This window comes from Trichechus manatus, unplaced genomic scaffold, assembly GCF_000243295.1.
Source record: "Trichechus manatus latirostris isolate Lorelei unplaced genomic scaffold, TriManLat1.0 scaffold00123, whole genome shotgun sequence".
Classification (NCBI taxonomy): domain Eukaryota; kingdom Metazoa; phylum Chordata; class Mammalia; order Sirenia; family Trichechidae; genus Trichechus; species Trichechus manatus.
Window position 1 is genome coordinate 670,736 of NW_004444059.1, and position 11,117 is coordinate 681,852.

The 11,117-nt window shown below is 45.6% G+C and overlaps 1 protein-coding gene across 2 annotated transcripts; it reads right to left on the reverse strand.

Moving 5' to 3' along the window:
- Positions 1 to 4,650: 4,650 nt before the first annotated feature.
- Positions 4,651 to 10,044, reverse strand: TMEM106C (transmembrane protein 106C). Of its 2 annotated transcripts, none has more exons than XM_023738877.1 (8): positions 10,012 to 10,044; positions 9,225 to 9,439; positions 8,301 to 8,364; positions 7,655 to 7,814; positions 7,422 to 7,562; positions 6,948 to 6,997; positions 6,253 to 6,306; positions 4,651 to 5,348 (listed from the first exon to the last, which is right to left on the reverse strand). In XM_023738877.1, the coding sequence occupies exons 2-8, from the start codon at positions 9,409 to 9,411 to the stop codon at positions 5,252 to 5,254; spliced, it is 753 nt and encodes a 250-aa protein (XP_023594645.1). In that variant the 5' UTR covers positions 9,412 to 9,439; positions 10,012 to 10,044; the 3' UTR covers positions 4,651 to 5,251. The 2 variants fall into 2 exon arrangements, with proteins under 2 accessions (XP_023594645.1, XP_023594646.1); XM_023738878.1 differs by having other exon boundaries at positions 9,940 to 10,019.
- Between the last annotated feature and the right edge of the window lie 1,073 nt (positions 10,045 to 11,117).

Here is an 11,117-nt window from a genome sequence, read left to right on the forward strand (position 1 = left end):
CCTATTGTCCTGTGTTTTGTTCTTTATTTTCCATTAGTCTTTGATTCTGTAGGCGTGACCAAATGGCCTTTCTAAGGCCTTCTTCTGTTTACTCTTCAGCCAAGAGGGAGGAAACTGAAGCCACACTGCCTTGCCTGGTTTAGTGGTCTCACACAAACACAAACTTGCCCCTTTTTATAACCCTCGACACTGCTTGGACCTCGGTAGCGAGATGGGATCAGAGACAAGGTTTGGGAAGGGAGGCACAAAAGAGGGATGGCCTTGTTCTAGAGAGTAAATACTGAACATAACTTTGAGATCAGAAATCTCCAACAGATTAGTGCAAGAGAGGTGATGTTTTCCATACTCTGAGCTGAGAGGAGGGGACAATGTGTGAACTGCATCTTGCTGGATGGGAGAAATCACAGGTGCTCCCAAGGGAATGTAGTTGTGGGGGAGGGGAGAGGGCAGGGAGTGAAACTCACAGGTGCCGTTGATAAGTGCACAAAATCATACAATCTTGGTGATTTGTTTGTGTCTTTCTGTAAGACTTTTAAGGAGCCCTGTGACACAGTGGTTAAGAGCTCAGCTGCTAACAAAAAGGTTGGCAGTTCAAATCTACCAGCTGCTCCTTGGAAACCCTATGGGGCAGTTCGACTCTGTCCTGTAGGGTCACTATCAGTTGGAATTGACTTGATGGCAATGGGTTTGGTTTTGGTTCTAAGACTTTTAAAAGAGCCTTGGTGGCGCAGTGGTTAATTGGTTAAGTGCTCAGCAGTTTGAACACATGGAAAGATGTGGTAATCTGCTTCCATAAAGATTACAGCCTTGGAAACCCCATGGGGCAGTTCGACCCTGACCTATAGGGTCAGTATGAGTTGGAATTGACTTGATAGCAATGGACATAAGTCTTTTAGGGTAAGAAGAGGTGGGGGTGTTAAATACCTCCTCTCCCTCCCTTATTCCTCTGTCTTGCTCTGTCCCTCTGGCCCCATTCTTTACTTCCTGGGCCTGCACTTAGAGCTTGCATGGACTTCTTTGACAACTAGGCTTATGAATTGACACCTCCCATTTCTCCCTACTCTCAAGTGTCCCTTGCCTTCTAATGGCTTGGTATGAGTGGTAAAAGTGAGGAAGCGATCACCTTCTCCCCTGGAGGGGCGTGGTGGTGGTGATGTACAAGGTGGGCAAGAAAGACAAAACCAATCAGAATCAATGACAGTATTTTGTAAAATAAATTTCAAAAGCTATTTGGCACCGCTGATGAGCCAGAGAGCCCTCCCTTCCTCTGCCCCTTTCTCCCATTCCTGCCCTCTCCTGTCTCAGATGAAGGTTGATAGCTTTCCTATTAAAGAAATAATAGAAATAATGGGTTTGTTTTATGTATTAATACACAACTTATAAAGTAAATTCTCCTGAACCTAGTTCATGACAAGCTAAAGGAGTAAAGTGAAAACAGGATCATTAAAAACATATAATTAAGATAGTTATCTCATAATTTTAAATAAACAACCCTTCTACCTACCATGAGAGCTAATGAGGGCAAGGGGGAGAGCAGGTGAGGTATATGGATGTTTATGAAAACCTTTCCTTAGACAATAGTTTGAGCTGAGTCCCTGAGTCCAACCTGTCAATCAAACCAAAGGAGCCTACCTGCTTCAGGGCTCACTTTACTCCCCACAGTGGCATTGGCAATACTTAGTCTTAAAGTAGCTCAGTAGCTTGTGACCATCAGCTCAGACATTTGCAAGAGGTGTCCCATCTGTACCAGGATGGCAAGATGATTCCTCACAGCCCACTTCCTGGGTATCTAGTAAAACCTAGAAATAATAGCAACTGCTTCCTGTGTCACCAAGGAGTGGACAGAAGGAAGAGCTCCAGGGAAGAGAGGCAGTGAGCAGAAGGCCTATCCCAAATCTGCCTGCATCTGTGGTCACATCAAAATGCACCACTCTGGCCTACTGTGCTACGCTACTTACTGCTGCACTCATTCCAACCTAGCCCAGAGGGGAAGTGAGAATAATTTACTCATTCCCATTATCCCTGATGCCCCAGGAAGTCAAGTCTCTTCAGTCAGATAACCTCTCAGGACTGAGTGGACAGAACTGGCATACTAACTGTGAGGCCTCGGTTGGGTTACGTTTCCTCTTTTGACCCTTAGCTTCCTCATCTCTAAAAAGGTGATGATTCTCTGAAAGCTTTAGACTAGGAGTCAGGAGTCTGAGCTCCAGCTAAGATTCACTCTAAAGTCCACTGGATCCTGGATGAATCACAGGATAACTTCTGAAATAGTGTCCCCTTCTAAACAAGTGAAGGAACACAGAAAATCTTACAGGAGTGCTGTCAAGGTGATGAAGAATTGGAGAAAGTGACTTTCACTTACCAAAGCAAAGCATAAAGATTATTTTTCCCAGAAAAAATAATTGGGGCCCTGTAGATCTATGTAAACCTTTTAATAAATAGGCTGGTTCTTCTAACAATTTGCTTCACACTTGGGGCTAGAATCCCTAAAAGGACAGTGGACCCAAAGGAGATCTCAGGGCCCTAATTTGGGGTAACTGGGTGGTGCAAATGGTTAAGTGCTTGACTACTAGTTGAAAGGTTGGCAGTTCAAACCCACCTAAAGATGCCTCGGAAGACAGTCCTGGTCATCTGCTTCCAAAGGGCCACAGCCTTGAAAATCCTATGGAGAAGTTCTACTCTGTACACATGGAGTTGCCATGAGTTGGAATCAACTGGATGGCAACTAACAATGATGGGCTACAGAATAAATGGCAGAGGTAACTCGTGGCCTATACAGAGCCTGGTGAGTAAAAAAGGTTTGTGACAGTGTTTTAAACTTCTAGCTATGACTCTGGACAAAAGGCATCAGAAAATGCAATCCTTGGCAAACAGTAAACAAAAATCAAATCCACTGCCATTGAGTCAGTTCTGACTCATAGCGACCCTATAGGACAGAGCAGAATTGCCTCCATAGGATTTCCGAGGCTGTAGATCTTTACGGAAGCCGATTGCTACACCTTTCACCCTTGGAGCTGCTGGTGTGTTTGAACTGCTGATCTCTCGGTTAGCAGCCAAGGGCTTTAACCACTGCATCACCAGAGCTCCTTTTGGCATACAGTAGGTGCTCAATAAAACTGTTTTGGCATTAGTGAATGAACAAATGGAGATTTCTATATGCAGCAACTCTTCAACCAGGTGACCTGGTGTAAGTATTCCAAGAGCAAGAAAAAGGTAGAGAACTTGGTATAGGGAGAAGGTATGGGAGGCTGTAAAGCCAGAAAAAGATCACACTATATTATCAGGCCAGAAGCTAGAGAGAGAAGAATCTCCAGCAAGGCATCATCTCTAGGAAACACATTCCTTCCAAATTTTACTTTACTAGAAACATAATAGTGATGGCAATGACTGAGCCAATCAATTCCCCTTTCTATTCTGGTGTTGCTCGGAGCAAATTCCCAGCATTTGCTGAAGAATTGAGGGATACCATGATGAAACTATATGCAGCATCCCATAATGCAGTTTAGGATACTAAGAAAATACAAATAGGTATAAGAATTCGTAGCATGAGATCAAACTTGTTGTATGTTTAAAATTTAAGTGCCCTCATTTGAATATCATGGTGGAATTTTGAGAAACAAGAAATGTTACTGAGGCTTACAATCATAAAAAATGAGTCAAAACTGAAGTACCAACATGAGTAGCTTTTAAAAAAACACATGAAAAATATGCTACAGAGGCTACTTGGAAAATGGTAAAACTAAAGAAAAAATGTAGAAATGGGAACATCTCCATGTGTCTGTTTAGGGCAATGTTCTCAGAAATGGGGCACATTTGCTTTCCCACAAGTGGTGATGTTCTACCATCAATACATGTAACTTTCATCACTACCACATACGTTATGTCTTTAAATGATCCAGTATAATACTGAAGCCCAGTTTTCAAACCTTAGCTTTTGGGTTACTCATAGTTAATATCAACCAGTCATGAAACTCAGCCTTAGTTTGAAGATTCAGAATGTAAAAGTCATTAAGCAAATATTGAAAATCAAGCTATGGGAATGCGGACAAAGACTAATGCACAAACCTTGCCTCTACCTGCTGTTCTGTTGAGGTTTTCTGAGGCTACCAGTGTGTGGAAAGAGCTAGAGCCCACTTCAGCTGAGCTCTGAAAAATGACTACTTAAGCACCCCGACTACATTCTCTGTCCTCTTGGGGAGGCAGCCTATTTCTTGCTGGCTTGGTGAATGCAAGCAGTTCAACAAATTTTCAACCTCAAACCAGACTCTATTATTCAGGACTAAAGTCAGTTGGTAGGGGGAGAAAATCATTCAACCTCAACATCCTAAAAAGAAGTATTTGGTAATACCCTCCTTAGGAAAGCAGCTTATCACTCCTCAGGAATCTTTGCCCTGCATCTCCCAACCTCCAGAGGGCACTAGGTGCCCATTTTTGGAAAGCAATAGGGCAACCTGTTGCCGGGAGATAGATGAAGTCAGGCTGCTTTGGCAGGAGGCTGCTTTGTGATCAGCGCTGACAGGGACAGGGAGTACATGAGCATTCCGTCTTTTCTTCCCATCCTGCGTTGAACTGCTTAGCAGGCAACTATTCCACGGTCCCATCCACAGGTGCCTATTAAGACCCAGTCAATCAGAGAAGAAACAGCATCAAAGAAAAGCACGATTTATTTTTCTATCAAATCCCTAATCCATGCTCCAGCCAATGGATGAAGGGTAAATCAAGCCCCACACAAAGTCCTGGTAAAAACTTTTTTTTCTTGTTTTAAGCTCCTAGACATCTGGGAGCAGATGAAGATTCACGTATTGAATGTGCTTTATTTCTTCTGTTATGTATTCAAACGTTCCCTCCTTGCTGCCACTTCTGCCCAGATAGGGCACTAAACAGTTCTGCAGCTGTATTAATAGTCCTATCTCCATGTCACTCTATGGTTTGATACTAGGATCATGGGATCATTATAATGCTCCAAGAACAGCTGAAAAGATCTGAATTAATTCTTCGAACATTTATTGAGTGCCTACTACTTGCTGGGTACAAGAAGAGGCACCAGCAGTCGACTCTGCTGGTTCTAAGTAACATAAACGGTGCTGTAGGGAGTTTTCTTCCCAAGTGGTAGGAGATGTTTGCTGGGGGTTGAAAGAACAAGTTTCTCCTCTGCTTACACCACCTGGAATAGGTATGGAACTCAGACCCTAGGGACATATGCTGTGCTCTCTTCCAACAGGTGCTGCCATCTAAGAACCAAGAGCAGTTTCTAAGTAGCTGTGGCGTTTGCTCCACAATCCACATAGTGATGGGTCTCCAAGGAGCTCTGGGTCACGTGGCCAATGTAAGAGATCTTCACTGAAGTTCTAGGGAAAAGAAACCAAAAAGAATTCTGTTTCTGAGAGGAAATAAGCAAGAAAAATCACCCACTCAAGCAACAATACTCAGAGGTCCCAGACACCTATCTTCATGATTATATAACCAGGAGGCTAGAGGACATTTCAACATCCACAAAGATACTGTCATGAGGTGACCCTCTAAACCCGTGGTTCTCAACCAGGGGTGCTTTGGCTGCACAGGACACTTTTGGCAATGCCTGGAGATGTTTCTGGTTGTCACAACTGGGCAGGGGTGCAGAGTAGGAGGAGGGGAGTTTAATTGGTATCTAGTAGAGACCAGGAATGCTGCTGAACATCCTACAAAGCACAGGACAATCCCTCACAACAAGGAACTACTCAGTCCAAAATGTCAATAGTGCAGAAGTTGAGAAACCCCACTCTAAACCTTCATATTTCAAATGTCTGCAGCAGGTACTTGTCACCTGTGGATTTAACAGTCATGTGCCAGTAATAAGCCTAAAGGTCCACGACCCAGGGCAGTCTGTGTGGCTAGCACGCGGGAGCTGGACAGTCTGGCCAAATCCCAGTGTTTTCATCTGGAGAAAGCTTCTCTGTTCTGTACTGGTCCCATCAGGTTTCTAAAGGGATCACACCATTTTTTAAACTAGACCCTATTTTGTGGAGAAAACGACACGTTCTAATGTTCACTGTGTGAATCTGGGGATTGGCGAAGGTCTCTCCATACTGCATCTAGAGGACATCAAGGGTCTACTGTATCTCTGTCTGTAAAGCAGCAGGGTGCCTCCTCTTTGGCTAGATGCCTCTGCCCTGTGGGCCACACGGATCTCCTGAGCAGAGGCGGTGATCTCACAGAGCCTGATGGTCCAGGTCCAAACACAAAGCCCATCGAGACAGAAGAAGAGGGACGTACCGCATGAAGATCACTATGTTGTGCACCAGGATTTCAGGTAACGTGCAGAAGAAGCTAGCAAACAGCAAATATGGAAATGGTCAGATTGATAAAAAGGAGAATCAGCAGAAGGGTGCTGAGCTACACTGTCAAACCAAAAAGCAGTCAGTCCTGTTTGGGGTGCCCCTTTCCCTGACACCTGCCCCTCTGACCTAAGCACTGCCAAGGTTCATGAGTCCTTGGTCCCCACAAGTGTTGTGCTTGTCCTCCGACATTATACTTTTTTTAAAAAAAATAATGCATCATACAGGCTTCTAGTGCCTTAGAGTCCCTGGGTGGTACAAACGATTAATACGCTTGGCTGCTGAGAGGTTAGAAGTTCGAGTCCACCCAGAGACACCTTGGAAGAAAGGCCTGGTGATCTATTTTTGAAAAATCAGCCATTGAAAACTCTATGAAGCACAGTTCTACTCTGACACGAGGTTGCCATGAGTTACAGCTGACTCAGTGGTAACTGGTGGTGGTGGAATGTTCTCTTTTAGAAATTCCAGCACTTCAGTTACATATTAAAAGACACATCCTCCATAAAAATCTCAAAGCTAGGGAAGAGCAATAGGGCAGGGACTTAAGGTAGGACCAAGCCCCGATCAACTGGGTATGACTTTGAATCTCTTTAACTTGGTGAAGAGCACACATATAGAGAGCACTGTCCTTACTAGACATAGGAAAATGGTCCTCCCATCTCAGTATTTACAGTAAAATTCACCTGGAAAAAGACACCAGAGTCAGTTTTTGGCCAAGCAAGCTCGACATACAGCAGTACTATTATTAACAACTCAGACCCTGGATCATTCTCCCACCACACAAGAAATTTCCCCAGGATTTTCCCCGAGCCTGTAACAAATGCTTCCAACCTCTTCCCTTCTTCAAAAGGTCAACAGACATCAGATTACAACACTGCCTCTTCCTGATTTGTAGCAAATCTCTTTCTTAAAAATTCTTTTGCTCCCCAAATATTTATATGCTAGTTGGTGTTTTTCATAACTACAGAACCCTCTAGGTCTTCCTCATCAACTAGTTCCTTCAAGAGGAAATGAGGAGAAGAAGTGAAAGTAGCGAGGACACGGCATTCCCATGACCCTACTCTGCTCTTGAGCCTGTGGTACCAGGGTTTTAGCAGAACAGCATACCAGTTGCTCACTCCGAGGCGGAATGAGGGAGACATTAGTTGTCCCATATGTGCCAACCACTGTGTTCATGTACTGAACCTGGCTGGACAGGCTGGTCACTGCCACGGAGTAGAAGTTGGAGTTGCTGATTTTCAGGGTGGCCTGCATCAGGCAAGTGAGGACACAAGTGTAAGTCTCGTGAGTCCAAGACTTGGAAGATGCACAGCCCAGGGAGTGGAGGCCCAAAGTCTTACCGTGATGGCGAGGATTACCAGGGAGTCCTCCTTATTAAACAAGACTTTCATTACTTTGATGCCGTCATCATCCACAAGGACTGAATGTGGAAACAGGAAGAAAACCACCAAGCCGGATGCCAGGAGACACAGCAAGACGGACAAGAGGACATACTGCTTACTGCAAATGACACAGCACATGACTGATCTAGGTAGCCAGATATCAAAGTCCAGTCAGTCAAGATCAAGTGCAAAACCAGGTGTGAGGGGAGAGCAAAAGGAAAGCACAAAGAACCAGAAACCACAAACCAGGCAAGAATGACTGGAGTGGGACAGGGCTTTTAAAACCCATTTGAGTGATGTGTGCATTCTAGAAAAAAAACTTGAGAGGAGCTGTGTGGGCAGAAATATTTCCTCACCTCCCAGAACAGCCCTCTTCTCCAACCCAGTTCCTTCACGTGGCCCCCTCGGAATGTTCCTAGCTTCAAGTTCCCTTCCCCAGATTTTGACGGGGGCAGAGGTACCTTGCTTGAGCAAAAGTAATAAAGAAAATGGGGGAATTTACAAGAATAGACGCAGTTTTCAAAATGGTAACTGGTATCCATACATATAAAAAGGGACTAGGGACAGAAGTAGGTATTAAGAGGTAGGAGGCAGGTTCACTCACGTTCTCTGAGGTCGCAATCTCTGATCACTATGCGGGATCAAAGCCACCAACTCATTTACTTGCTCTAGAAAATAACCAAACAATTACTCTGTAAATCCCGTATGTTAGCAGTACTTTCCTTCACATCTCACATCAGCCTGCGACAACAAATACTCGTCTGGAATTAGACATTTCTAAAATACTAGTTTCACATTTGGGTACAATAAACAAGAAACAAGTAAATCTATAGAGTGCCACAAATTACAATATTCATCAGTGCTGCCAAGGCAGTAAACAGATGTTAGGAAATCTCGGATCTGTTCTGGCTTTACCATTTACCAGCTATAAGGTCTTAGAAAAGCTGAATTTCTCTAGGTCACTGTCTCATCTGTAAGATGAAGGCTTTGGAGTAAAAGGTTTCTAAGGTTCTTACTAGCTCTAAATCTCTGCTACTCTCTATCTAAACTGACTTTCTGAGGGCCAACTCAGTAACAAATGATCCTGCACTTAATCCACACTCCACATCTGCGCTTTTCCACCTTTGTTTCTCTCTCCCCACTTGACATATTTTTCAGACCTTCGGCTAGTAATCATTCAGTCTGTTTCCTCAAAAACAAGCTTCCAGGATGGTCCCCTATAAAACTGTGCCAGGCCTTACAAGTGAGAGCAATAGAGAAATTTGTCTGTCAACAAATCCGTAATGTAGAGTGAACTCAGTGTTCCAAACCATGGAAACAAACAACAAATTAAAGAAACAAAGGCTTTCAGATATAAGGAAACCAAGAGAAGTTGTGGAACCGGCCCAGGTTTATCAGGTCAGCTGGGCTGGCTCCTGTTCAGTTAGGCCAGTGACTATGGTGCCACTGCTGAGAACAAAAGCTCCGGACAGACAAGAGCACTCTTGTGGTTACTTGGGATTCTTGCTGGGAAACCATTGCTCCTCACCTGTTGGAAAGTAGCCAGTCCCTTGGCAGGTGAGACAGGTGATGCTATCTCGCCCTGTGAACTCCACATAAGGGAACTGCGCAATGGCTTCTTCCTGCTCTCGTTGGGCCCACATATCGTCCCTGTCATCTTCTTTCTTTCGCTTGCTGGAATGGGGACGAGCAGAGGCAGAATGCTGGGATCCCATGGCCGTGATGTGGCACCTGTATCATGTCCTAGGGTGCAAAGAGGCAAATGACTGCATGTTAGTGTCACTAACACAGGCCTCAAGAAATCATCTCTATTAGAGAAGTAAAAACACAAAAATGACCAGAACGCCGTCCTGAGTGTGACCTCAACACCGCAGGATTTCTACTGGGATCCTGATTTTGTAGCATTGCTCCCCAGTCCCCTCCCACCCTTACATACAGCCTGGGAAGCCGGCCACCTTCGCCAACCTGCCCAACTCCTCATAGCCCCAGGATTCAGAGTACCCTAGCTCCCACCTGGCCCAACCTCACCCCTTCCTCTCCCTATTATGCAAATTCTGTGCCCTCCAAAGGAAAGACTTCCTGGACAAACAACAGACACCAAATTAATAACAGGCCTTAGTGGCCCCCACCCCCCTCCACTCTCAGTCCCGCGAGGCGGGCTCAGGTCATGCCCCCTGGCAAAAAGAGACACTTCGAGCCCACCAGAACCGCTCAGGGCGGGACGAACGCCAGCATCCCCAGACCTGCAGCGTACGAAGTCTTGGCAGCCCCTCTCCTGACCGCTCCCAGCTACCAGCCCGATTCAGCCCGGCTACCTGGTCCTCCGTCCTCTGAGCTGGTCGTCCGTGATGCGCACGCGCCGAATAGCCGCGGCTCGGAGGACGCCGGCGTGCGCGCGCGCGCGTGCGCTCTTCACGGCTCCGGCGGTCTTCCCTGTCTCCTGGGAAGCTGCGCGTCCCCTCCGCACTGGTGGAGGAGAAGGTGGCAGAGAGCAGAGGAGAGCAGCGCGTCTCGGAGAACCGGGAGAGGGCCGTGAACCGCTGTTCCCCAGAAGGGCTTGGAAAAGCGAGGGTGGAGGAAGCAGCCGCTGGCCCTTCTGCCCCATGGTTGATGTTTGTCTTTCCCCTCCTCAGGGAAGATCATCTTTAGGATTGGGAGAAGACAAGTTGCTATCTATGAATGAAGCTGGGCGTTTAAAGTGGTCACAACCAACCCACTGAACCTTTAGAGTAAGAAGCAGTGAGACATTGTTCCTCCTCTTCCACCTCCAAGGCTGGCCCACATCTTCTCCTTCCAGAAATCTGTTCTTCATGTTTTCCCTTGCAAGCCCTATACCAGTTTGTATTCCTTATTTATACAAATCTGAATCTGTTGGGGGCAGCAATATGCTCAACTAAAGCCTCCCTTGCAGATAGGGGTGGCCGCGTGATACAGTTCTGGTCAATGACTTAAAAGCAGAAGTTGTTGAGTGGGGCTTCCAGGAAATCTCCTTAAAAGGAATGGAGACTCAACTAGTTCTTTGACCTTCTTCTTCTTCAGAGGCAAATTACCAATAGGCAAGGTAAGCATGGTGTTTACCTTGTTTACCAGATCATCTGTACTGAACAATTTCACATTTTTCACCGCATCAAAGATTCTGCTTCTAGGTATGACTGGCATCTGTCTCTCTCCCAACCCTACAGCACCTTCCTACGGAATCCGAGCCTCTTTTCAGTTTTACAATCCCCGACAGGGACGGATGACCCAGTAAGTAAGGTAAGCACAGGCTTAATTGTGCTTACTTACTAATCTGTAGTGAATAATTCCACATGGGTTTCACCATATCCTTGAAATGTGGTGTGAAATGTGAAATTGTGCACTACAGGTTAGTAACTAAGCACAAGTAAGCCCGTGCTTACCTTGCTTATTGGGTAATCTGCCC

Bases quoted from the DNA above. Each gene is read 5' to 3' on its own strand.
- TMEM106C (XM_023738877.1), bottom strand. From the start codon at position 9,411: ATGGGATCCCAGCATTCTGCCTCTGCTCGTCCCCATTCCAGCAAGCGA. The intron at 8,365-9,224 runs GTGAGGAGCAAT...GTTATTTTCTAG, and splicing joins GACTGGCTACTTTCCAACAG to AGCAAGTAAATGAGTTGGTG. The intron at 5,349-6,252 runs GTACGTCCCTCT...TCTTTTCCCTAG, and splicing joins AACATAGTGATCTTCATGCG to AACTTCAGTGAAGATCTCTT.